The sequence below is a fragment of the Colletotrichum scovillei genome, assembly GCF_011075155.1.
Source record: "Colletotrichum scovillei strain TJNH1 chromosome Unknown Contig00006, whole genome shotgun sequence".
NCBI lineage: Eukaryota > Fungi > Ascomycota > Sordariomycetes > Glomerellales > Glomerellaceae > Colletotrichum > Colletotrichum scovillei.
Window position 1 is genome coordinate 2,092,952 of NW_023336264.1, and position 26,139 is coordinate 2,119,090.

Sequence of the window (26,139 nt, forward strand, 5' to 3'; positions counted from 1 at the left end):
AACAAGATTCTGTCTCTTTTGTGACTGGGTCGATGAGTACAGAAGAAGGAAAGGGTATCAATCGGCTGGAAAACAGGATGGAAAGGGAAGGAAAGAAATCTCTGGAGAACCAAGGTGAAGTTGGGTAGTTGAAAATCTTTTCTGCCACCGGACAGCTGACGGCGGGTGACCAAGGGGGCCCCGGCCTTGATATTCAAATGTGAATATGAGTTGAAGGTGAAATCGTGCTGCCTTTGGTGCCAGAGGCACTGCCAGGTCCATCCACTTATTCCACTCATATGCGGGGGCGGGAGCATACGGCATGAAGCTTAGAACTTCACCTGGCGGTCAGCATCAATCCTTTGGTATAGGAACGGCTCTTTGTATGATATGACTGTCATCGTAATTGCATGAACGTCACTCGTTGTGATCAACGGTCTTTGTTTCTCAGGGAATCTTCCACCAACCCTTTGAATGTAGCCATAACACCGTCTAACATGGAAGATATTGGCTCTTCGTATCAAAATCATAAGGGCAACTTCATCCGGTACAGCTTCCCCTCGTGCGGCCCTCTTTGGATTGTGGTTCTTCAAAAGCATAGCCCACGGATATCAACGGCTTCTTGCAATTAGACCGACGGTCAAATCAAGAGAAGCTATGAAGACGGGAAGAGGATAGAGCCAGTTGCTTGAAATAGAACAGGGATGGGGCGCAGCCCACTTTGGCATGCAATCAGCCCTAGGGGACCGCAAGAACATCTCCAACATGGCATAAACTTATGTACGTAGGAGAAGAACAACTATCGATCCTGGAATCCTTCCGCTGGACGCTGGCATGGCCCATGAGGGCCATCTCTTTACCGCATGTTGCAAACAGAACTTTTGAGGAGCACCGATGCTCCGACTCCATTGCAGCGGGGATGACGGGAGTAGCACATATTCCTTCCCTGGATCGATACAGTGTCAGACTGGCGTGTGCTCCAGTGGTTAATTATGGTTGTAGGACAAACGGTGGAAGAGATTTGGCCAGAAGATAGATCCCGAGTCAGTGCCAACCTGTCACGATGTTCGTGCTCGTTTTGCCACGACTACTGATTGCCAATGGTGCCCTGCTCTAAGGGGCTGTACGGAGGGTTGACGGTATGACCCGGGCAGAGAAAATGCATAACACAGTCAATCTGACCCGTTTCCTCGTGGTGGTGCCCAATCCTCAGGAGGGCCTGGATCGCCAGCTCCGCGGTCTCGGCCCGAGTACAAAACGAGAAGCGGATGAGACTGGATAGAAGAGGCCGAGTAATCTGATTTCGGACGATGAGAAGACCGGGGAGCTTTGACAAACCACGATGGAGCAGGTAACCGGCTATTCCTGATCATTTCTTTGGGCGGGGACGTTGACGTGTCGAACAAGGTTGGTGGCATTGGCAGGAGTGTAGCTCGCCCAAGGACATTGTGCAGTACTCACCGACGCGGCCGTACATATGGAGGCCCGATGTTCCGGAGACTTGGCGCCAACTTGATGTCAGTTTTGTGTTGCTCTCCGTTCCAAGACTCTATCGAGCGGACTGGCCTCTCATCGACCTCTCGAAGAAGTTGGAATCAGATCTCTAGGCGATGATGTTTACAATGTGCCAGACCGACATGGTCGTAAGTGTAGCGTGTTTTCATATGCAGGAACCCATTTGAGACATGTTGGCTCCAGACTTCCACCGTCGTTGAATGGGGAACATCGAGCAAAGCAGAGAATGAGACCAGAAACATCGTTCAAGAGGACAGGGAAATATAGATCAAGATCGCATCCTGGGAATTAGCCTCAGAAGACTTGTGAATGGAACTTTAGATATAAGATTATGCCCAGAGAAGAGAATGTCAAACGGGTACATCTATCGTATCATGCGCTTGCCAAGTTCCACCATACGGATGAAGTCCACTTCAGTCCCATCCATACCACACCTCAGAGGCTCAGCCAAGGGCATCTCGGACCGAACATATAATCCGCTCCGACTTCACACACGAAGTCAGGGATCTTTCATGGCCCGAGCGCCTCCATTCATGTTGCTCATTGTTGCTTTCCTTTCCTTTTGAAGTCGATCATGCCAACTCATATCCAACCATCTCTTAGGATCTCATGTGATCTCATGTAGCTGAAATCCATTGAGAGGCCGCACCATCTCGATTGACGAAACACTCAAAGCCTGTACGACAGTTCAAAATGGAGCTGAATTGACAGTGAAATTGACACAACGAGACCATTCTGCCCAGTCTGGCCAATCGAACCATTTTGGGACCGACTTGATGTTCCACAAGCAGGTGTACAACCCTCATCAATCAAGACGAGGGGAGTTCGACCCCTAGTATCTGTGATACACACCATCTTGGCAGGCCAAAGCGCTTCAACATGCCTCTCTTTACACATCCCCCAGTTCTTGACAAGGACATGCTGCCGAAAACATTGTCGCCCAGCGCTGCAGCAACCGTTGAGGGAATGCCAGGCGAGGTCGCACACAGGCCGGACCAAGAGTTGGTCGGCTAAGCAGCGTGGCCCATGACCTCACTTCGCAGCTCTCATACTTTCAAAAGAGCAGCCTTTCTTCCACTGCGTTTCTCGACAGGACGGAGTAAACAAAACGTTTGGAAATGCAGAGTCGGGTGCTAGTGGCGCTCTTCGCATCTGTTCCTACCCAAGTAGGTAGGACGATGGCGACTCAACCACGAGGCATCTGAGAACACAACGTCCCAAATGGGGCGTGCAGAGCTAGTGATGCAGACGGGAGGTCGGTCGGGGATACACAGATCCGGTAGGCACTTCGTTTTCCTGCTGCGATTTTCTCTCTCTTTCCGTCTTGTTACTCTAAAAGCAGAGAGCTGAATGTACACAAGGTAGCACTGTCGGATTCTGGCATCAACCGGAGACAGCCAGTCAATATTCTGTTGCACCGGCTCAGAGTCAAACAGTGTCGCTTGATATAAACCTCCCCCACCCCAGTCGGGAACTTGAGTGGCTTATTTACGAAATGCCACGGCCTAGAATGCTGAAGAGTCCTGGGGTTCGTACAACAACGGGACCTGTTCCTGTCACCCCAGTGGCAGCTCTTCCATTTCTGAGAGACCAGCAAGTAGGACATTTGCCTGACACATCCTACCAATGGCTTGCCTTCTCCCCTCTGGTGGGATGCGCAGTCATCAACCTGCCCCTGGCTTTTCCTCGGCCTCCATTCTCGAGCAAGAAAGTCTTTGTCTTGGAACATAGTGTCGTCGTTACCACAGCCGAGCGAAGCCAGGGCACAGGGCACGCGAACAACTGCCACAACTATGCTTCACAGTCCTGACGCTTTCAAGTCGTTTGTCCTACCTTGCACAGCACCCGTCATTGTCCGTGTCTTCGCCTACCCAAGGTGGAACTGTCAGAGAAGATCTCATCTTCACCCTGATCTAGGCTGGATGAGCAAGCCTCTAGGAAAACCACTGTCTCGGGCATCATGGATAGGTGCATTTGGTGCTCTTCTTCTACTGTCAACATGAGGGTAAAGAGCTGCGGTCAGTATAACTATGTGTTGCGGCCACTGTCCAAATTAGAGAGGATGGGCAGCTGTTTACCTCGTTTGTTCCTTGCTGCCGCTCAAGTCCTCACACCAAAGAGGGATGTGTGTTCACACATACACACGCACACACGTACCCTCAAAGTATTCCTTTCCTCCTCACACCACCCGCCTTGTTGCTGCATCGTCGAGGTAACCAACAATTCAATTACCAGCCAAGGCCCACGTCTACCTTCCTCGATCAACTCTGCAAAGGCCCTCAGGACAGGCAGGCACAAGGCTGATCACTGTCTTGTTACTGGTTCTCTTTCCCTTTCCATCAGGAAAAACAAGCTAGCCCCTATACCCATCGAGGCGAGAGCAGCCAGGTACCCTCAGAGACCTTCCTCAACCAGGTTTCCTTAACCCAAACACCTTCTCTCCCCATACCACACCCACACAATCTCTCTATTTCCCCTCTGCTTTTCAGGCAATCTCTGCTTCTTCGCCATATCTCGCCTCAAGACAAGCTGGATTCAAGCTCCGAATATTACCATCGGTAAGATTCGAAGGCATCTTTCCATCTTCTGCCCCTGAGAGGAGAAGACAGCCGGCAACCTCACTCTATTCCACTCTCACGACAATAAAACGCGCCGCCAATCATCGTCAAGATCATCGCAGCAATGGCCGCCCAGTCTCCCTCTCGTCGCGAGATGGCTGACCAGCTGTCTTATCCCAACCCGTCTCTGGGCGATACCGCTGGCTTCGCTGTCGCGAACTTTGCTCCCCGCCGTGGTGCGGAGTATTCCACTGCCAGCCTTCGCCAGCCTACGATTGAGAGAGTCTTGATCGTCTTCAGGTAAGGGAATTGCAGCATTCTCCTGAACCCAGCTGACCAGATAGCCTTCTCGTTGGCCTGTTTCTCGCTACCCTCGATACATCCATCATCGCCACTTCCCTCATTGCCATCTCTGAGGAGATTGGCGACCGCCAGCACGCTTCCTTTGTCCTTCTGGCCTACCTTCTCACCTACATGGGCTGCGCTGTCGGAATTGCCAAGTGCAGTGACATTTACGGTCGCCGAACCATGCTCTTCTACAGTTGGGCTGTCTTCGTCATCTTCTCGGCTCTGTGTGCGGGCGCGAAAAGCATGAAGCTCCTGATCATCGGCCGCGCCTTTCAAGGCGTCGGAGGGTCGGGCTTGTACAGCCTCGCCCAGACCTGTCTGCTTGAGCAAGGTCCTGCCCACAACCCAGCCCTAATGGGCGGCATCATCGGAATCACTCTCGCCGCGGCTTTCCTTCTAGGCCCCATCTTGGGCGGTGTCATTGTCTCCAAGATTACTTGGCGATGGATCTTTGGACTCAACATCCCCATCGGTGTGTTCGCCGTGGCCTGCCTCGTCTTGTCCTACCCCAAAGACCGACAGGCCTTCAAGATTTACTCTTGGACGGCATTCAAGAAGCTTGACGTGGTTGGTATGACCACTCTCTTCTTTGGCTCGGCCTTCCTGGTTGTCGCTATCGAGCGTGGTGGATACGCATATTACGGTTGGGACCACTGGACCGTCATCGTCATGTTCGTGTGCTCTGGGGCTTGCTGGGGTATTTTTGGCATCTTCGAGAACTACCTTTACCGAAATCGCTGCCTCTTAATCGACCATCTGCGGTGCTCGCATCAAGAGCCTGTCTTTCCGGTACACCTTGCTCGACGCCGGCCCTTCATGTGCGGCTTGGCCGTTACCTTCCTCACTGGACTCCCCTATGTCGCCCTCACTGTCATTATACCAGAACGCATGCAGGTGATTGCGCAGAAAAGCCCTCTTCAGTCTGGCATGTACCTGTTGCCTATGCTTGGAGCCTGCGCAGTTGGATCATTCGTTGCTGGAGCGGTGAACTCCAAATCGAACAAGGTGGCTCTCGTCATGACTGTCGCGTCGATTGCGCAAGTCCTGGGTATCAGTCTCATGCTTATGGTCGTCGACGCTCAGGCGGACTTTGCTCCTGCGTACGGATTCACGCTCGTTTTCGGACTGGGCGTCGGCCTCAACTTTGGCTCCACGACCATTCTCTCTGGCGTCGAAGCGGAATCGACCAAGGAACACGCCGTCGCCCAAGGAATTCTCGCTCAAGCTCGCGCCCTCGGCGGCTGTCTTGGTGTCGCTATCTGCACTGCTATTTTCAACGCGCGCTTGGAGGTTCTCCGTGATCACCTTTCTCCGTCTGAACGCGAGACTCTGGCCCACTCCCCAACCCAATCTTCCGCGTGGAACTCGCACCTCAAGAACCTCATCAAGCGAGTCTACGCAGACTCCTTCAGAGACCAGACTATCTTCATGATCGCCGCCTGCGCCATTATGGTGGTCGCCGCCGTCTTTACTTGGGAGAAGGAGCCCAGATCCATCACCCTTCTCACTGGTCATGCGCAGCAAGCCAATAAGACACGCCTGCAGCAAGAAGGCAACGACCACGACGGCACCGAGATGAGCGACATGGCCAGTGTTCGCTCTGGTCACTCAGCCGTCTCGGCTACTATCCACGGTCGCACAGCCTAGACTTCATGGTCAACGCATTGTCCAACACGGTCATATAGCTTCATGGGAATATCCAATTTCAGGGAATCGGAAAACCAGGATCTGCTTCTTTCAGGGAGTTACAAGGCGTCAACCGGGGGGGCATCGGCTAAGGAATAGGGAGGTATTGTGCTTTCGCACTCCTATGCGCGCTTATTCTCGTAAGCATTTCGGGCAGACTGGGTCGCGAGCGTCCAGCTGCATCATGGCTTAGGAACTTTCTGGTGTATGTAGAGTAGTTTTCGCCTCCTTCAAAGCGGTTCAAAGTTTCGACAAAAGACAGACTGTTCACTATCAATACTCTTTTCGCGCATCTTGTGATACGTCATGCGAGTTAATTGCATTGATAGCATCAAACATTAGTAGCATTCCCATGGATCTAACATGAGCGGGTTCGGGTGGATGCGCCTAATGGAAAGACCGGGAGATACGCAGCTTGTCCCCACCGGTTCAGATCTTGAGGCATGTGCGTCTCGCGATGCGAATCTCGCATCGAAAAGTGACTAATTCAACGGCGCCGCCGCATAAGGTCGTTTTCAAAATAGAAGAATTTGATACTCATTTCCCTGACGAGCCGCAATTTGTCCCACATCCATCGAGATCAAGAGATGAGTCACCAAGCGAGCCTCAGGGGGGCTTTCATCTTCAGACAAGAGCGCACAACTCGCCTTCTGCCTCGTGCTTTTTTTTTTTCTTCTTCTTGGTTTCCATTCAGGCGACCAAGACATGGCTCTTGGCAACGGTGTGACGGTTGTGTGTGGTGGTTGGGCGCGTGGATGTGGACGGGGAGGAGAAGTGGTTTTGAGACGTTGTCTTTGATCCGGTGAGTTGCTTACTTGGGGGATGTACGGATAGAAGGGAGAGGGGAAGGGATTCGGGATTTTGGAACCGAGACAATGGTTCCTGCGCGCGGTCTCTCTGTGTGTGAAACCTATTTCCTGTAATTGGAGCACGGATTCTTGTCGCGGAGGGCTTGCGAGATGAGAAGAACGAACAGATGGTTTAATTCAAACCCTGACTATTTTTAAAATTCCCGACCATTATTTGCCTTACTCGTATCGTAAACTTGACTGGATTGACTGGACTCTTTTCTCTCTTTTTTTCTTTTTTGCAGAACTAAAGTAACATTCCAAAAAGGATTCGAAAAGAAAAGTCTTCGTCGAATTGGAATCATCGGCTCAGACTGCCGTCTGCGAACGCTATGGCTTTTTTTCCAGGCCGACAACGAAACGGCCAGCCGGAAAAGGGCGTCAAACTTGAAAGTTTGAGAAGAGGAAAAGGGATTGGGTTTGGAGATGGGGCGACTTTTCCCCTCTCTCGAAATACCTACCTTTCTGTGTAAGGTATTACTCCATCTTCCGAGCTATGGCACTTTCTCTTCACCTTTGCTTTGATGTAAAAGAAGATCGCACCGTGGCACACTACAGTCTAGACTCTACACCCCCTATCCCTGGAACTCAATGGGAGAACCAACGCAGCCAACAAAAGGACCAAGGACGAAAACGAGGCGAAACTCCCCAAAAGTCCAGCGCTCGAACCCTTCCTCTCAGCCTCGCCAGCTTTTCCCCAAGAAGCCCCGTCTCGTCTTGTCTTCCCTAGACCCCTCCTCCTCTTCTCACATTGTCCTCATCGAATTAAGTGGTGCCTTATTATATCCCCCCCTCGCCATCCACATTTAATTGCGCAAGAAAGCCGTTTTTTGCCAACGAACGACAATCGGCGCCCAACGGGTGGATACTCGTTCCCCTCGGGTCTGCTTCGATCGTTTATGCGCAAGATACAACAGGCTACTTCCCAGTTGATGTTGGTGAGCTGGGCGGAAGTGGGTGGTTGATTTGCTTTTTGCACCTCAGCCAGTTGACTTGGTTCTCCATTGCACTTACACGTGTCAGACCCGTTGCGAGCAGGGCATATACTGGTATTTTTCATGCTGATGGAGGTTGCCGGGTTGGGCACAAGATCGCCTTTTCGCGTTTGGATTTCATTCGCCAAGTCACTCTGAGCTTCCATTCGGATTCTTCTCTATTGAACCGTATCGGAATAATGCAAAGCGCCGGAAAAGATGGGAGATTGAACTGAGGCCGAAACTCATTCCTCATCCTCAATCGACAATTGCTTAATCAGTACTATGTTAAATGCCATTTCCGATCCGGATCTCCGTGGTTAATCGCCGAAGAGAACAACCCCTCCATCCCGCCTCATCCCGCCCCATCCCTGCGTGGTGGAGTCATCGATACCCCCCTGTCCCCCGGACTCAAAGCGGGGAGGGTAGACGTGAAGGGGGGCGGCCTGGACCCGAAAATGGACAGATCCGGACCGCGGCGGCCGTCGAGCCAGGTACGTCCACGACTCCCCAACTTTCTCCATCGGTTTTCGCTGGCGCAGGTTTCCACTAAAAATCGCCCGTCGGCGGTCGCCAATCTCATCATCGTCGGCAACCTACACCTACCTTACCTTCACCACCACCACCCACCGCACATCAAATCTCGCTCATCGACACACCATAGCGACCACACACACATATACCTTACCTTACACATCCATACACATCCATACACACCCACCTATCTACCTATATCCCAACCGTCTGCTCGGGCCAGCCTCATACCACAGCTTCACATCACGCTCACGACACTACCGTTTGATCACAGATTCACAGCCCCTCTCTCCTCCCCTCCTCCCCTGCTCTCTGCTGTCTTCCACCTACACCTCTACACCTTACACCTTGGATACACCTCATCCAGCTGGAGCAACCAACCGTCAAGCCCCTCCTCCTTCTACCATCTGTCTCCTCCTCCTCCGCCGGCATCCATACATCCCTCCCCCCATCCCATGACGCGCATCTCCTCACGAGACCAGGAAGTCTAAAGCCCAATCCCGTCCATTTGATACAATTAACCTGAATCGCTCCCGTTTCTATTACCTGTGTGCCCTCTCTTTGCCTCCTCGCCCTACTTTTGAGTTCCTTTACTTTCCCCCTCCCCCCCTCCTCCTCCATCGTTCCATCCTTTCTCCGTTCGCCGTCTTTCCTTCATCTTTTACATCAAATACCCATCCGGCAAAACTTCTTCCTCTTTTGAACCGAGTTTTTTTGTGATACCGGCTTGATTTCCACCAATCCATCATTATACCCAGAGATACCCCAAAAGAAGTCCGTCAGTAACATTAATCATCAACAACAAACAATGGAGGCCATACGCCAAAGAATCACCATCCCGGACTCGATCAAGCAGATCCCCGACCAGCTCAAGCCCAAGTCGCCAAAGGCCCTCGACAAGGGCACCGACTCCATCCCCACCTCCCTGACGCCCACCCCCGTCTCCCCTCCCCTCGCGACTCCGTCCCACGGCGACGTCGGCGCCGTCCTCACAATCGCCTGCGCCACCCCCATCGCCGCCAAGCCCACCGCCGTCCTCGCCGCCGTCCTCAACCCGGCCACCTACCCGGCCTGGAACACCTTCGTCCCCAAGGCCACCGTCTCCCGCCCCTCCGGCCTCGCCGTCCCCCCCATGCTCGCCGACTCCGCCGCCGCCAAGAACCAGCCCGGCGAGCTCCTCCTCGAGGGCACCCACGTCACCTTTGAGGTCCACATGACGCTCGACCCGGCAAAGACCACCACCAAGCAGGCCCTCGTCGTCACCAAGCTCGAGGAGTACACCCACGCCGCCCCCTCCGCCGCCGTCGCGAACGGCGAGACCCAGCCCGTCCACCGCGGCCGCAAGGGCTACCGCGTCTGCTGGAAGACGGGCGGTCTCGTGCCCCCCTTTGTCCTCAAGTCCGAGCGCGTCCAGGAGTTCCTCGAGACCGAGGACGGCAACGGCACGGAGTACCGCTGCTGGGAGACCTTTTACGGTCCCCTCGCCCAAGTCCTCCGCTTCACCATGGTCGGCCAGCTCGAGATGGGCTTCGCCGCCTGGATGGAGGGGCTCAAGAACTTCTCCGAGGGCACCCTGACGCAGCCCCCTGCCGCTCCCGCTACTGACGCGGCTGCCACGACTGCTGCTACGACTGCAGCCTCGACTACGGCGCCCGCGACTGCTCCGGCTTCCGCTCCTGCTGTTGCCGCCGCTTCGTGATCGTGTAGCTTCTCGTGTGTGCGTGTTGTGGTCTTATGCCTGTTTTCTCTTGTCGATTTGTCGGTGATGCGGCTTATTTCCTTTATCTCATATCCCGGGCTGTAAGTGGTTTTTATTGCAGAGGCGATTGTCAATCGTTAGCTCTGCAGGAGAAAAAAACAAAGAAAACAAATGGATAAAAAACAACGGTTCGAGGCAACAATGGGCGACTGAAGATGAGGGGAGGAATTGATGATTGTGTTTCAGATTTGGAGGGGAGGAATTCCGTGTATGCAAAGTAGCTTGATACCTGTCCATAACCGGCAACAAGGAGTTTTTGACATTTTCTTCTGGAATAAGTTTCTATTACACCAGAGACACGGAGAAATCACAGGTTTCTCTTTTTCACCCTGAATGGATTCCCCTTTACACGCAACCATTCCGAGTACCCTCTGGATCTCCCATCGACCCTGGCAGGACTACGGTGGGTGTTCTTCTCCCAACTGTCACAAAAACACATCTACAAGACGGCAACGGCCTCGGGCTTGAAGTAGACGGACATGACGCCGCCGACAGTGAGGTTGCCCTTGACAAAGGACTTGAGTACGCCGTGGGCGGCGCACTCGTCGTCGTAGTACTTCATGTCCTCGAGCGAGGCGAACTCGGTCTTTGCGACAATGGTGAAGCCCTGGGCGCGCGGGTCGTCGACGGCCGGTCCGACGACCATGGAGAGGATGTACGGCTTTCCGTCCTAGTGGGTTTCCGTCAGTATTAGTCCTGTTTTCTTTTTTCTTTTTGGGAGTGTGGTTTCATTGAAAGCCGAACGGTAAAGCCGTAGAAATATGAAATCCAACGTGCGCTTTCGTCGTCCGTCTTTCGATAGCCACCCAGGAAACCGTCGTCGGCGCGAACAAGCCATGGTGGGGCCGAATTACGGGTGCCGGGATCCGATGGAACAAAAGCTCACCCTCCCCATCCACATCCCCGTCACGCAGCCACGAACACAACAAATCGACCACAATGCCAATCATGAAAAGAGACGAGGGCAAGAGAATAAACACACCTTCTTATGCGAGCCCCCCAGAATCTTGTACTGCTCAATCAACTGCTTCTGCTGCCCCTCATCGGCAATCTTGAACATGGTCACGCGGTGAATTCGGTCCGCCATTTCGTCTGTGATTCTCTCGACGCCCACTTCTTGTCCGAGCAGTACTACGTTTCGTCCTTGACGATCGGCGCCGGTTGCGAAGAATCGGCGGTTTTGGGGTGGCTGTTGTGGCCGTGTGTCGCAGATGGCTCCTCGGCAGGTAGTCTTCGTCGACGTCGTCGGTGTAGGTAAGCAGAGAGACCCAAAGGCGCGAGACCGGGAAGGCGATGGCGGGGCGCTGCAGTTGAGGATGGAGTTCCGGAGCCGAAGGCGGGGCAACTTTTGGAGTGAGCTTAGGAGGAGCGTGGAGTTTGGGGGCATTTGAAGGAAGAGAAAGAGAGGCGTCGAAGAAGAGGAGGAGGCTTTGCGGAGAGTTTATATTCGGTAGTCCGGTTGGCTAGGTAGGTAAGCTGTATGCAAGGTCAGGTCCGGTGTATGCAGGTGATCGGTTGAAGACGGCGTTGCGCAGGGACGGTTGTTTGTGAGTGCAGTGAGCAGAGGGAAAGTGAGGTTCGGGTGGGAGCTCCGTCTGTTGCACACTCGGATGAGGGGGTGGGGGGAATAGCGCCATGCAGGAGCTTTGCCCGCGACGCAGGCGAAGGTACCTGGCCTGGTGGGAGGAGGGGTAAGGTACTTCCCCTCGTTCCCCCAATCTTACACTCTTACACTACAAATCGAACCTGCCAACTAGGTATCCACCTCTGATGGTACGGCTAAGGTATTGCCCGTTTACATTCGCAGAAAGAGCATGTCTTGAGGAATTAAAAGGAAGGGAGAGAACAAAATACAGGTCATGCCTCCTCGTCAATTGCTGTTTTTTACCTAGTAGTAGCTCAAGCACCGACCTGAGTGCCTCTCCAAGGAAAGAAGCTCGGGCAGGAACCTCAGATAACAAGCCACGGACCCTCCCCAAGCCAAAAGGAAAAGCTCCCGTCCCCAGGCAACCTCCGCCGCGAGCGGGCCTCGAGAACTGAAGAACAAAACCCCCATCGTCTGATTACACACAAGCACTTCATCGACCATAGTAATTAGTGCTTAGATGACATGCATAAGCCCATACGCAAGATAAATCACAAACAGCTCCATCGCCTCAGGGAAAGCCCATTGCATTACCAGACCCCTTCCCGTCATCTCACATGTCAAACGGGAGTACTATCTGTATCTAGTCCCTATCTAGTCCCATACTATATTCCAACAGACGTGCAAACCCTACCCGTCAGAACGCGAAAAGACTCAAGGGACGCATGAGATGGCCCCCAATGTTCATAATGGTCACTTAAACATCTTCTCACACCTCAAATAGCCCGCGCCGGCCCGGACACCCTGCTGCCCGTACCCGACCTGCGTAACGCCATCTTTACACAACACGGGACCTTCTTTACTCCGTACGTAGGTACATAAATCACTACGGCCTTCCTACCTTACTGTACCTGGCTACTTATGTTACTCAGTCTCGTGAAGAAGAAAAAGCGTACATCAGATTACATCGAACAGGGCCTCCTTCCATGAACCACTTTACCATCGGCCAAGCCCCGCGGCGTCCATAAGGTAGTGGGGCCGTAACACAAACCGCTCCCCTGCACCCATCCAACGAGTGCATCGCCGGCGGCGGGCGGGCGAGCGGCCCCCAAAAATCCCGACCAATTACGAATTTCTCCGTCTCGTCTCGTCTCGTACTCTTTCTTCCCTTTCACTCTTTCCTTGGCAACTTTTTGACATGGGAGACCGTCCCGACAACCTCACCTGATGGTCACTTGGAAGTCTGAGATTTCGCCCTGTTCCGCAGCCCGAGGCTAGTTGGCCCTCAAGCAGCAACAGGTAGTATCTAAACTGTGTCGATCATGTTCCCAGCACAACGAAAATGGACTCCCTTCGACCTAGGCCAGTAACAGTCAAGCCGGGTGGCTAATCCCACATAGGAGAGCAATAAGCTCGCAGAGGCACAAATGATTTAGTCTCAAGTGCACATAGGTGCCTGTGAAGGGTTTACCCGCGGCGACGAGTCTGAAGCAACGTGCGTGATGTCCGTATTGCTCCATCTAACGAAATGGGGCTGGAATATTCACACCCAAGGTATTATTTCTTCTCTCCGTCTGGCTCGTCTACGTTGGTGAATAATCCTTAGATGTACCCCGGCAACAGACGCCAAGGAACCTAACTCCACGAAATGGTTTCCTTTCTGTCTCCTCTCTGAATTAAGCCAGTCTTTCTTCCCGGATCCATCGACATGGCTAGGCCCTCCGCCGATCAACGCCATCCGATGCCAAGTCCATTTCTCGCCCGTGTGACATCCAACGTCTGGAGTCTTCCTGTCGGCCAGCATCCAAGGCCATTTTTGGTATCTCTATTCGTCCATCCACCACATGACACACAGCCAAGTGTGACCAGACTAAACCCCGGAAGCAGTCCTCATTCCCGAGCCCAGTCCTGCTGTGGCTCCCCTTTACCTAAACGCCGTACCCGTCTCTTCAGGATCACCAGCCCTTGGTTATCCATGTGACCGATAATGCTTGTTCGCCGCTCCCTGCTCCGCCTCCTCAATAGGCAGCACTGGCTTTCATTATCGTATAGGCGACCCAGGTGAAAGGCCCCCCATCCGCCGTACCACCACTTGCATCTTCTCGATTAGCTCCGGCATCCGATAAGGCTTGACGAGCACATCGTCACACCCTGCGCTTTTGGCGTCTTGCATCTGCTCCGGCCGTGCATTGGCGCTGACGGCGATGATGGGGATTCTTCCACCGCTTGCACAAAACACTCTTCCTTCCTTCTCTAGTTCTCGGATTCGCCGCGTGCATGTCAACCCGTCCTGCACTGGCATCTCTATGTCCATGAGGATAAGGTTGATCGATACGGCGGGCCCCTGAGGACTCGAGTTGCTATGAGTAAAGTACTCCGGGTCGTCTTGCTTCTGCAGGGACATGGACTGCATGAGTCGTTCTAGAGCCTCGATTCCGTGGTTGGCCACGTCGACAGTGAACCCCCTATCCTGCAAGCCGCGACGGGTTATTTGCTGATTGATCAGGTTGTCCTCCACGACAAGAATCCCATCCAGCCGGGGGTCGTAATTCTTAGGCTTCGGTCGCGAGCCAGGTGCCTTCTGTTCGTTTGCGGGGGCTCTAATCCGCGGCATCGTGGATGGCGTGCTTGATGCAGCAGTAGCCAAAGTCGTCATTCTCACAGCCGCGGCCGCAGATTCGGCTTCCCTCCGCGACGACTCTGTTGGCACGTATGCCTCGATGAAGAATGCAAACGTGGACCCCACCCCTGGCAAGCTGGACACACCGATGGCACCCTTTTGCAGCTCTGTCAAGCGTCGCGAGATGAATAGCCCCAATCCGCTTCCACCGTATTTGACATGAGTCCGCGAACTCGCTTGCACGAACCTGTTGAAGAGATTTGACTTTTCGTCTTCCGAGAGACCCTGACCGGTGTCCTTGACTTCGAACATGATGTAGACTGGGTCTCTACGATTGTCGAGAGCAGGCTGCTCATACTCTGACTCTTCTTTGCAGGATCGGGGAATGAAGGTGACCGGTCCCGTCTCGTCCGTTGGCCGTTGTCGCGATGCCTTCATGCACACAGATACATTCCTGATTGATCCGGACTTTGTGAACTTGAGAGCGTTTGTAAGCAAGTTGATGAGGACTTGTTTGACGCGGGAGGGATCGAGATCTAGATAAACGTGACCCAGCTCCCGATACGATTTATCCACAGTCATCTTGAGGTCAATATCAACACGACGAGCCTCTACGTCGAACATCTTGATAGCCTCCTCGCCAATCTGAACGGGATTGACTGTGCAGGGAGTGACGGCTAGAAGCTTAGAGTCCAACTTGGACATTGTCAAGATATCGTCCACAATCCGCTTCTGATGCTGTGCGCAAGCAACAATCGTCTCCGCATTCTCGATACTATCCGAAAGAAGCTGTTTGATATCAAAGTGTTTGTCGGTGCCTTCTTCGTCGGATTTAGCTGCCTTGGGAGTAGGAGGCCGGTCGACAAGCTCCTCGCATCGCGCAAGAGAGGCAATGATGGCGTCTGAACAGTGAACTATGGCGCTGAGCGGGTTTCGCATCTCGTGGGAAGTCATGTCGATGAAGTTATCCTGTTGCCGTTTCGAGTCGATTGCCTCCTCGGTGCGTTGAGTTTCCAACTCCAGTTGCCATTTTTGCAATGAGACGTCGCTGACACAGCCAGTAAACGACTGAACGATGCCATCTGAATTACAGACTGGCATCAGGGTAATGTGTACCCATCTGGGCGCTGTGATCTGGTTCCCTCCGGCGTCCTCAGCTGTCCATGTGGTCTTTAGGCGTATCTCAGCTGACTGGGGCTTCTTCGTCGCCACAAGTCGCGCAACGCTCTCGCTCAGAGTCTGGATGTCGTCTTGTACGACCGAGACTTCCCATGGCCGTACTTCGTGTTGCAAAAGGTCCACCTTCTCTATCCCAGACAACTCGAAAAATACGTTGTTTGCTCCGAGCAGACGTCCTCCGGTGTCCATATCGAACATACCAACTGTGGCAAGCTCAGCCATCCTCTTGAGATTCTCTGCCTGTTGAGCCCTCCTGGTGGCTTCGTCGGCCGTCCTTTTGTGTGCGGTGACATCTGTCAGGCAAGTGAAAGTTCGAATGATGGTTCCGTCAGTTGCTCGTTCAGCCTTTGCCTGAGCCATTACAAAACGTTCCAGATCCTCGTCAAGATCACTGTATACGTCGGCTTTGAAGGGCGATCTCCTTGCCAGCATGCGATTGGTGTGTTCCGTTCCTTTGACGCGGAATTCAAATTCGACTTCATCCTTGGTCTGCAGTTCCTTGTATGCCTCGCGAATCTTTTCTCGGTCTGCCTCCAACACACAAGAGAAAGAACCGCCTTCATCAGGGTGTCCTGTTATGCGGTACCACAGGCCGTTCGCGAATGTTATGTTTCCTTGATGGTCCCCGAGGGAGAATCCATTGGGAATGAAGTCCGAAACTGTCTGGAATAACCGTGTGTACTCTGTGGCTTCCTTGGTCTGGTAGGCGAGCTTTTCTTTCAGCATGGCCTGGTCGTATGCAGCCTGCTCGGCAGCATTCCTTCCTCGGCGTCGCTCCTCCTCTAACAAGACCGTGCAAGCCAGGGATGTCGTGAGCTTCTGGGCTAGCAACTGGATGTAGAGGGTATATGCATCGTCGTAAGGTCGCCGAGGGTTGAGGCCCAACACAAGCAGTCCCATGACTTCCTCCTCCTTTGTGGGTCGAATGGGCAAGACAATAGCAGCTTCGCAGGGATCGCCAAATCCACGCCACTGCAGGCCAGTCAGTAATTCTTTGGGCAGACTGCCGTCTGATTTGCTGATAATCAGCGGCTCGTGGCTGCGCAGAGCAGCTCGGTACTGTGGCGCCAGACCGGCATCGGTGTCCTTCAGTCGCAGGGTCTCGGGCATGATGGGATGGTTTTCTGGGACACCTAGGGCGCCCTCGAGACGACAAACGTGATTACAATCGTGCCGCGACTCGCTTCCGGCATGTGATGAACCATCACACTCAATCGAGTAGAGCATCGCCAGTGGTATATCGTAGGCGGGATCGCATTCGGAGAGCTCTTCGATCAGCTTGCTCCAGTAGGATTTAACATCCTTGGCTGTGACGAGCTCCTCGCCCATGTTGACGAGCATCTGAATTCGCCGACGGAAAAGGTGGTATAGAGTCGTGTCCGATATCAAGTGGATAAAGCCAAGACATTCGCCGTTCTGCATGACCGGTACGATTGACCATTTTAGGTACGTCTCGAGGGGTGATCCGTCGGGTCTTTCGAGGAAAAAGCGGAATGCCTCTTCGTTGCTCGCGCGACGACTTTGTCCGGGATTCTCCATCATATCTCTGAGCTGATCCGTGATTTCAGGGAAAACTTCAGTCACAGAATGGCCCATAAGGTTGGGGTGTCTTGCTCCTATCATCTCTCCATAAGCCTCATTGTATACTGTTGTGAGATTTTTGCCCCAGTAGATTGCTGTAGGCTGAGAATTGCATAAAATCTGGCTATAAGACTGGTGAAGCAGCGATGGCCACCGGTCCATGGCACCCAGGGGAGTCGCGCTCCAGTCAACGCTATCAACCATATCGAGGAAAGGCTCTTGGTCTGGCATAAAATCCGGTAGGACTATAGGCGGCTCGGTGGTTGCTCGAACAATCCGGGGATATGACAAGTCTTCTGCGGACGACTCTGCCGAAGGCACTGAGGGCACGGTTGAGGTATGCGGGTGCAAGATACCGCTGCTGGATTCTCTGCCTCTCGAACCATCCAGGCGAATCTTTCTCGGAGGCTCCGAGGAGATTGGGAAGTCGTTGGAGCTCACAACAACCCATCTGGAAAGCAAGGTGTTCCGAGTCCAAAAGTGGTTGTTATACAAGAAAGATTGTGGAGGGTTGGCGTCTTGGGCAGTGATCCAGTCCCAGAATCTCGTATGGTCGCGGCTTGACAATGATCCTAGGACCTCGAAAAGGGCAGGCTTGCTCACCAGAGCCGGATTGCTGTAGACAACCTCGGCAAGCGCGGGGTCCTTGAATGAAGTTGGTAGCGCAACAACGAAGCTCGGTCGGGGGTCGGACTCGAGCAGATCAACAACGCCCACACCGAGGAGCGGGGGAGGATGCATGGCTGCGGGCAGGGTATGAGTCGTCCGCTCAGCCAAGGGATCGGCAAGTCTCGTTGTCAGTATCTGTTTTCTCTCTCATTCTCAACCAATCTTGGCGTAGAATGAGAAGAGGTCTTGCAGGCAGACCAGATGCTCAACTCTATTTCGGCGCTGTTCCTCCTCTTCGATTTGCGGCTGGTTGGTGAAAGATGCCGTCGGTCCCGCCGGTGAAGAAAGAGCCTGGATCGGCAAAATGTCCGCGCGCGCGATGTGGCCCTGGACGAGGTGAGGTGAGGCTGATGGGCGGGTTTTCGATGCAGGAGAAGGAGATGCTAGAAAGGCGCAGGCGCAAGTGGGAAAGCAGAGAAAAAGCGGCAGAAGCGAGCCGGGGTTGTAATGTGTGCAATAGTGGCCCAAAGTGGATGAGGCAGACGAGGGTGGTTGAGCTCGGAAGTTGCGATTCTGCTTGCCGGGTGGAGTTGAGCGCACGCGGCGGCACACCCAGTCCGTGGTGAGCGGGCCACCAAGTTGAAGATTGGTTGGTTGCTGGTAGAGTCGTCTTGATGGGATTCAGCAGGACCCCCAAGTTCCAACCAAGCTTGTTAGATGGAGGTCGCGGGATGTTTGCCGTGAATGCGTTGTCCGGGAGGTTGTGTAAATCTGCAGCGGTGGGTATCTCGCATCGGACCTTGGCCGATTTTCGGGTCGCTGGCAGTGAATTGGTCCAAAATTGGGATCCGCAAGCGTAGGGAAGAAGCCTTGATTCGACGTGCAGGCCAAGATGCGCGGTAGAAGTTACCTTGGGAAGAAGGTGTCCCAAGGTGAAGAAGAGGGAAGATGGGATGGGTAGACGGGCACGCTGGCAGGTCAGAACAGATGGTGAGAGGAGGATGATCACTGGTGGATGATGTGACGACCCTTTCCAATGGTTGACCGGGGTTTAGTGTCGGAGGGGGGCTGAACAACGGACGTCGCAATGTGGCTTGCTATGCAGATGGCGGTCTCTCGAAAAATAGCAGACTCGGATTCTTGGTGCCAACACCGGGTCAGGCTCTCCTTTGTCCCCACGGAGTGGCCTCGGGCTGACCTGAAGCTGGACAGAGTAGGTGAATTTTTGTTGTCGCGAGAATGGCAGGCTGGCGATGCCAGATGGTGGAGGTGGGCTCGTGAGAGGAAGCGAGAGGAAACGAAAAGTGCCTATCCGGGCAGTCAAGGTCACGCTGGCAAGGAGGTAAGGTTTAGAAGAGCGGCATCCCAGGGCTGGGCGGTGGAAAGGCGGAAAGACAAGGGACGGGGGGGGCGCGGAACGGAATCCGATGACGAAGGCTCCTTCCTGCCAAGGTATCGTGACCCCGGCACGCGAGTCTTTCGAGTCTATGGAGTTAGGTACTGTGCACTTATTATCCGTATCCGTAGAGTCAGTCTACCTACCTAGGTAATGTAAGGTAAGTAAGGTATGGCTGGATAGAGAGTCCTGGACGATGGGGGGCAGAAGTGGAAGGTGCACTAATAGGTTATAGGCGGCGGCAAAGAAAGAATGATTCAGTATGGCTTATTTCTTAGTGCTTCCGTCCCATGCCCTTTTGAGTCGCGCGTCTCAGCCCTCGCACTCACAGTATTGGACAACTTGTCGCTCCTCCCCTCCTACGCTACAGCACGGCATGATGTTGATTGGGGTGGGGAGAGAGCCCCGTGAAGGCGGTCAAGAAGTATTCCAAGATTCCAATCTGCTCCAGTGATCCAACGTGCCAACCTACCTTACCAGTTACCTTACGGTAGGTGAGGAAGGATACATGGATGGAACAAGATGCCGATGGTTTAGTGATATTGGGTGAGATTGAGGGATCCATCATCCGGCCCCCGAAGACCAATTTTAGAAGAGATCAACTCCCAGACTGTTACCTTGAGCGTGGTATCCGATCGCAAAGGTTCTGAATTGGGCCAAATAGACCATGTCGTCCGCATATGTATCCGTACGTCTGCATCTGCCAGGGAAACTGCAGCAGCAACAAATGCAACAGAAAAATGAGAAAATTAAGAAAAAAAAAAAGGCCCCAACCAGCGCAGCAAGGAACGGGGGGGCGGGCAGGGGCAGGCAAAAAGTGGGAATGCCCAACACTCTCCGAAGGTCGACTTCCTTCCCCGAGAAATCAGAAGAGAGCAAGAGAGGTCCCACGATTCCACCCGGTTCGCAAAATGGAATTAACGGCACAGCAACCAATCATGGGCAGCCAGGGTTGCATCGTGCCTCCCTGGACCGTCTCTTCAGTACTGCACTAAAAGCTTCGATGGAGACCCGGATTCGACGCTACAGGACCTGTCAACCCGTGCTAAATCGGATCGTCTTCTTCTCCGTCTTCTTTTACGGCTATGGCGCCTTCCAACCATTCCACTTGGTCCCAGCCGTGTCTGCACCTTGAGACCTTCCATCTCGATAAACAGAGCTTTAGAGGTTTATGTGGAAGATTAACCCCTCCATTTTCTGACATACCTATGTAGCACCTTAGCTACCTAAGGTAAGGTACCTACCTATTGAGAAGGCGCGCATTGAGCGGTAATAGTTACCAAAAAGATAGTTCAGCCCGCTCATTTGCCAGTGACGTTATAGCCCCACGTCATCCCGACTTTCACACGTGGAGTCGCCAATAACAACCAGCGTCCTCAACCCCCAATACCACCACCGCAGCCACCTTCCTTCCCCCCATCCCGGCCACATTTCCCACCTCAATTGCAACCATCAAAAAGCCAGCATCGCTAGTTTCCGAGACTCCATCGGATAGCTGTTTGTTTACTTCCTTCCCCCCTTTCCCCGGTCATGCACCATGCTCGTGCAATACCTAGACATTCATCCTGTTCCTGAAGGCTGAAGAGAAAGAGAGTTTTCGGCCCTGGCGGCTGCTCGCTGCTGGTGGTTGCCAGATCGTCCCTTCCCGCGCTCCCGACATGCACATGATGTAAGCGCAGATTTCGGGGGGTTTGGCCTCTGCGTTAACCCTGACGTCACATCGCTTCCAGACGGCATCATCCTCGTTCCCGGAGTGGATGGCACGGATTACTTGCCGTTTGACCAATCAGAGGCCACTTGCCAACGTCGTTACGAGTGAGCCAATGAAAACCTCTCAAATGGTCGACGCAGGAGAAAGCTCCGGAGCAAAATCACCAGACAAGACCATACCAGTGGCCGTAGACCAGTCGGTTGGGACTTGCAGATTCCAGGAGATGGGTACGTCTGTACGGATACGGAGCCTCTGTACTACATGATACAGAGAGTTGCATACCTAGAAATCCGATCGGCAATGCACCTAAAATAACCACGCTCCACAGCCCCCCTCGGCCGAGTTGACTGTGTGCAGTTTGGGGGGGTTTGGAAGCCGAGCTTTTGCTAAGGTGGGAATACTTCACCGAAAAGGCCAACTGGTGGAGAGACACCGATCCTCGTCGTTTTCCATCGTTGAACCAATGCGATCCGTCTGTAATAGTACACTACGCGAACACGATGTTGCACGGATAGCAGCCGAGTGTCTTACTTTATAAGACCTTCAACGTCATTACGCCATGCGGCGCTTTCTCACCGTTTAATAGCCAAATAACAAGCCCGCTTTGGCTCTTCAGCCAGCCACCCAAAAAGAAATTACCAAAAGAATGTGGGCGAGATTAACGTTCTTTTCTGGATCGGGTTGTTGAAGCCCATACTTGAAGCTTCTACCTGGGTAAGAGGTTCATCTGCCAGTCTTCTGGGCCCACACTGCCTATAATAAAAGAGATGAATCAACTTCAAAATATCCCAAAATACCTACCTCATTCCCCTCTATTAGATTGTAGCTTCCCACGTACTTTGACTTACGTAGTGCTTTGTAGATCTTTGGTGGAAAGTGAGAGCTTACGGAGACTGACGGATGACCTTGTCACCCGCGTGGCGACCCATCTTCGAAGGTGAGACTGCATGGCGGCAAGTATTCCTCAAGAATGTGAACCAGGCACGCGGAGGACAAGATTTGGAATCCCATTGTCTTTACAACTATATTCGAGGGGGTCACTTTAGTTGATGGTCGAGGCTTGAACAATGTCGTTGTCGGCACAACCGTCAATAGTGTGGCTAGGATCTATAGCTAGAATCAAGTGTGTCCTATAAACCCCTTCGTGCTGGCACTCCAACGGTCTAAGCTTATAGTGCCAAGGTGAACCGGGATGCGTTCCTCTCGATCCTCTCGTTACCTTCGTGCCACTTCGTCTAAGCGAGCTTTGGAAGTCGTCCTCTGTCTTGCCATGCGCCTTGTTTCCTCCTGCCCGAGTGCCCTTTATCATTCCCCAGTCGCTCGCTTCCTCCAAAATTTGAAAATGTGGTATCAACCCAGCCGTTACCCTCTCAGCCCCGTCTAGGGATCATTTTCTTCGCATCGTCGAACGCATGGAGATCCCACCACGATGCGGGCTTACATCGCCATTGCGTCCTTTATCGTGCAGCAACCAGACTCATGTAGATACCCCAAGCGACACCCGCAAGAGAACCAACCAAGTTCCTACCCTCAATGCTCTTGATAAAGGCAAAGTTCACCAAACTGACCATGGGCCACAACTTCAGGCCCGCGATGAAGATGGGCACGAACTCGAGCTGGCTCTTGTGGACGACGGACTGCCAGTCAACATTACTATAGTCGATGGCGCCCCGCGAAAACAAAAACGTGCCCGAGTGCTGCGCAGCCGCGAGGTGCTCCGGGCGCACCATGGCCGTCTGGATGCTGTGCATGAACATGCTGAAAGCGAGCGTGTTGAGCGCGGCGCCGACAGTCTGGTCGAGGACGAGCTTGATGAGCGTGTTGCGGATGTTGAGCTTGGGCTCCACGAGCTGGTCCTCACGCGCCTCGCGGTCGAGCGCTTTGTCGTCGTTGGCCGCGGCCGAGGCGATGGCCTTCTTGGTGGGCGAGACGTGGTAGGCCGGGAAGCTCTCTTCGAGGAAACCTTGCCTGGGATGTGTCAGTGATGACGGTCTGGGGTATGACGCGTATCGTGCATGCAGGTAGAAGAGGGATCCGCGATGGTGAAAGACGAGTGCTCGCTGGGAGACCCACCACAAGAAGTTTGGCGGCGTGCTGAGGAGGGTGAAGATGATGAACTGGAAAACGGGGACCCAGTCGATGACGAGTTGTTTCTGGTCACAGTGTTAGCACGAAGGTCTCGAGTGATGGTCATATGAAGCCATATTATGACGGTGAAACACATTATAGAGTCCATGAGCTTCGGAAATTCATACATCGGTCTGGTAGGCCGTCAGGACCTGGGCCAGTATGTTCGAAGTGCCACTGAGGGCAGCTGACTGCAGAGTTGCAGTGACGATGGGAGGCAGCGCCATGATGGTGACTTGTGAAAACGCAAGCTTGACTTTGATTTGATGAAGACGTGAAATGAAGTTGTGAGTTTAGATGAACGACGTATACCGTTGTGCCGGGTAAACCACGGCAGGTGCACTCTTGAGATGCGTCTTTAAACCAAGATGACGGGAGGCAGAGAAAGATGGAGATAAGAACGGATGACGTCCTTGATGCGAAACAGGTGCCTGGAGACGTCGAGACTTATATGCGATACTGCGTGAGGAACGTGAGTCAAATGTAAGTTGCAATCTGTTCAATAACCCTTCCGAGCAGGAGCATTTGTAATCGGCATAAGTTGAGGCTTGACGGGATGCAGGCCCGGATGGTTGAAAGTTTGGCGGGGGTTCATGGGCTGTGGAGGGAGGAGCGACCCCGGCTTGTGGAGGTGGCCGGTCTCCAACAGTCCAAGTTCGGACCGGCGAATCACTGATGACATGTCTGATTTGTGGGTCTCCTGACAGCTGTCCGTTCAAAGCAAGCTAGAGCTCCAATAGGCTAGACGACGTGGCTGCTCACTTACATGATTCCAGGCACAATAGGCAACAAGTACCAAGGTCAACAAAAGCGAGTCTCATTGGGCTTGAGCATAGCTATTGTGTCTCATAAGAGGTCAACTGTACTGGGAAAATGCCTAGAAAGGCTGCCATCTTCATAGATGTCAGCAAAGTTGATTCGCTGCAGTGGACTTCACCGCGCCTACTAGCGCAACCTTATTGGGTGAATGACACACAGGCAGCAAAGAGGCAGCAAAGAGCTTGCATGATGTTTTGCCGCAATCTTCAATGCACTGGTAAGGTAGGTACTACAATACAGGTTTCTAATGTTTGTTTTATTCGCGTGCCCCTCGTCGTCTCATGCTCGTGGATTGCCCCTTGTGACAAGCTCCGACTGGTCCTATAGTACAGGGATAGAGCTTCATCTTCGGCTACTGTATACCCAGCCCCCCAATATGATAGGGACTCTTCACAACAAACAACGCAAGCGGCTAGGACGACGCGTCGTTGTTGTATCGTACAATTCATCTATGACTGTCCGATAAATTCGCACATCACAAAAGCTGACCCCAACCGGCCATCCCTTCCTTGTGTCTGACCACCTAGCAAGCGCATCCCCACCTACTCTCGGACTCCTTTTTCATGTTGACCTTTTTCTATAGAAGGGTGCTTTTGGCGTAAACTTGAAAGTGTCGTAATGATGGTTCAAGGCCTCGACAGGATCCACATGAAAAGTAGCTGGACAATGTAGGAGTAGAAGAAGAGGAACTGGGTCCTCTGGTTTCGCTTGGCTCGGGAATCGCCAGTCTGCATAGGGCCGGCACCGTTGGCTGCGTTTTCAGGGAGCAGAACGTACTTGAGCGAACGCATCTAATGGGAATGTTAATCTCTTGTATCACGCGGTGACTTGTACGAGGACATACCAAGAACAGCGAATTGGCCAGGAAAGTGTAGAGGAACACGCCCCAGCCAATCCACCCACCGGTACCCTTGCCACCGTTCAAGATCTCGGCTACAGTAACGGTGACGATGATGCCGACGAACTTGTAGCCGGAGTACGCGATCAGGTCGTAAAGCTGCGAATCGTTCGAGATGCCCAACAAGTAGCAGCCCAGTTTGAGACCGAGGATCTCTGCCATGACTATTACTAGGGCCGTCGACGCTGTGTATCCGAGAAGTTCTGGCTGGAACTGGCCGCGGAGACCGGCAAGGAGCGTAGAGAGAAGGATGTACGTGACGACAGCCATGACGGGAATGTACATATCGGGGCTGTTGATGTCGTCTCGGGGAGGGAGGTACCATCCCTCCTGTCCGCTAGGCCCGACGGACTGCTTGCGCGACCATGGCTTGTGCCTCCAAGGGAAGAGGACGAGGACTATTTTGTTGATGACGTAGGAGTTGGAAACGTTGAAGTAGTGCTTCAGGGCGTTGACGTTAACGTATCGGTTGAACTTCAAGCAGGGTTAGCTTCAGAATAAATTTGATGCATCTCGATAGTTGACCGTCGAGATGCTTAGAGGCCTGCCTCCCCGTCCCTAGACTCGACGTACGTTTTGCTCCATGTACTCCTGGCCATGCTTGAAAGCCGTCTGGCCAAACTGCGCTGCCACTTGCGCCGTGGGATCATTCATAAACTGTCCGTATGCGCCGAATACGTTCCCACTCGTACCGCCTTGCTGTTGGTAGGGACTGCCACCATAGCCTTGTTGCGATTGCGATTGCGACACGGGAGGAGGGGGCGAGCGCAACTGCGGAACTGTAGAGACATGCTGGGGTACGGGGTGGTGCAAGGGGGGCGACTGCCCGTAGGTTTGTGGACGCTGCATGATGTGCAAATGAGCTCGTAGTTTCGTCTTCTGTTCGTGAATATCGTTCGATGGGGTTTGTCGGAAGATTGTGAAGCTATGTTGGGTTCGACGGCGGCGTGGGTGTTGGGATGCCTCCCTTCCAGGTTCTCTGAGTCCACGTCGTCTTTGGCGGGCCGCGATGGAGCTGGTACGGAAAGGTGTTTACTTCCATAGATGTCCCACATTGTCCAGATGAGCAGGACAGGTAGCGGTGGCCCAAAGGGGCTTAGCTCGGAGTTCTTCTTGGCCAGCTCAGCACAAGCCCTCTTGCGGGCCTTTTTAAGCCGCTTCAAGGCCTGGTGCCGGCCGGCTGCCAGCTGCCAGTAAGCTGGCATCGGCGCATATCAATCAACGACTCTCCTTTCTTACCTACCCTGCAGGTACCACCAATACCTCTATTATCATCGCTTTGCAGGCTTCTCGTGGCATACTCTTGTAAAGATGTACGCATACTAGTATTATTGATAGGATGTGTCTTCTTACCCGTGGTACGGAAGCCGTCTTAGAAAGTCTCATTTCACCAAGTATCGTATCTCCATGTTC

General features: G+C 53.3%; 6 protein-coding genes across 6 annotated transcripts; 2 read left to right on the forward strand and 4 right to left on the reverse strand.

Moving 5' to 3' along the window:
• Positions 1 to 4,176: 4,176 nt before the first annotated feature.
• On the forward strand, positions 4,177 to 6,047 carry HER10_EVM0007808 (major facilitator superfamily transporter; the record flags this gene model as incomplete). The annotated part of the gene is made up of 2 exons (XM_035477352.1): positions 4,177 to 4,352; positions 4,397 to 6,047. The coding sequence occupies 2 exons, from the start codon at positions 4,177 to 4,179 to the stop codon at positions 6,045 to 6,047; spliced, it is 1,827 nt and encodes a 608-aa protein (XP_035332929.1).
• A 2,378-nt stretch (positions 6,048 to 8,425) lies between these two features.
• HER10_EVM0001307 (stress responsive A/B Barrel domain-containing protein) lies at positions 8,426 to 11,751 on the reverse strand. The gene is made up of 2 exons (XM_035471062.1): positions 11,184 to 11,751; positions 8,426 to 10,871 (listed from the first exon to the last, which is right to left on the reverse strand). The coding sequence occupies exons 1-2, from the start codon at positions 11,586 to 11,588 to the stop codon at positions 10,641 to 10,643; spliced, it is 636 nt and encodes a 211-aa protein (XP_035332140.1). The 5' UTR covers positions 11,589 to 11,751; the 3' UTR covers positions 8,426 to 10,640.
• HER10_EVM0004141 (uncharacterized protein) lies at positions 9,251 to 10,141 on the forward strand (the record flags this gene model as incomplete). Its single annotated transcript, XM_035473793.1, has 1 exon — positions 9,251 to 10,141. The coding sequence occupies one exon, from the start codon at positions 9,251 to 9,253 to the stop codon at positions 10,139 to 10,141; it is 891 nt and encodes a 296-aa protein (XP_035332467.1).
• Positions 11,752 to 13,320: 1,569 nt separating the features above from the next.
• Positions 13,321 to 19,327, reverse strand: HER10_EVM0007596 (hsp90-like protein). The gene has a single exon (XM_035477148.1). It carries the CDS (start codon positions 17,905 to 17,907, stop codon positions 13,828 to 13,830), a length of 4,080 nt encoding a protein of 1,359 aa, XP_035332896.1. The 5' UTR covers positions 17,908 to 19,327; the 3' UTR covers positions 13,321 to 13,827.
• A 2,590-nt stretch (positions 19,328 to 21,917) lies between these two features.
• On the reverse strand, positions 21,918 to 23,600 carry HER10_EVM0011969 (Mpv17/PMP22 family protein). The gene is made up of 2 exons (XM_035483170.1): positions 23,138 to 23,600; positions 21,918 to 23,035 (listed from the first exon to the last, which is right to left on the reverse strand). The coding sequence occupies exons 1-2, from the start codon at positions 23,234 to 23,236 to the stop codon at positions 22,340 to 22,342; spliced, it is 795 nt and encodes a 264-aa protein (XP_035333442.1). The 5' UTR covers positions 23,237 to 23,600; the 3' UTR covers positions 21,918 to 22,339.
• Positions 23,601 to 24,025: 425 nt separating this feature from the next.
• HER10_EVM0004574 (uncharacterized protein) lies at positions 24,026 to 25,812 on the reverse strand. The gene is made up of 2 exons (XM_035482963.1): positions 25,300 to 25,812; positions 24,026 to 25,200 (listed from the first exon to the last, which is right to left on the reverse strand). The coding sequence occupies exons 1-2, from the start codon at positions 25,573 to 25,575 to the stop codon at positions 24,406 to 24,408; spliced, it is 1,071 nt and encodes a 356-aa protein (XP_035332516.1). The 5' UTR covers positions 25,576 to 25,812; the 3' UTR covers positions 24,026 to 24,405.
• Between the last annotated feature and the right edge of the window lie 327 nt (positions 25,813 to 26,139).

Excerpts from the sequence above, each read along its gene's own strand:
- HER10_EVM0004574 (XM_035482963.1), bottom strand. The coding sequence starts at position 25,575 with ATGCAGCGTCCACAAACCTACGGGCAGTCGCCCCCCTTGCACCACCCC. Across the intron at positions 25,201-25,299 it reads AGGAGTACATGGAGCAAAAC|TTCAACCGATACGTTAACGT; the intron begins GTACGTCGAGTC and ends CCCTGCTTGAAG.
- HER10_EVM0001307 (XM_035471062.1), bottom strand. The coding sequence starts at position 11,588 with ATGCCCCCAAACTCCACGCTCCTCCTAAGCTCACTCCAAAAGTTGCCC. Across the intron at positions 10,872-11,183 it reads TGGGGGGCTCGCATAAGAAG|GACGGAAAGCCGTACATCCT; the intron begins GTGTGTTTATTC and ends GAAACCCACTAG.
- HER10_EVM0007596 (XM_035477148.1), bottom strand. The coding sequence starts at position 17,907 with ATGCATCCTCCCCCGCTCCTCGGTGTGGGCGTTGTTGATCTGCTCGAG.
- HER10_EVM0011969 (XM_035483170.1), bottom strand. The coding sequence starts at position 23,236 with ATGGCGCTGCCTCCCATCGTCACTGCAACTCTGCAGTCAGCTGCCCTC. Across the intron at positions 23,036-23,137 it reads TGACGGCCTACCAGACCGAT|AAACAACTCGTCATCGACTG; the intron begins GTATGAATTTCC and ends CACTGTGACCAG.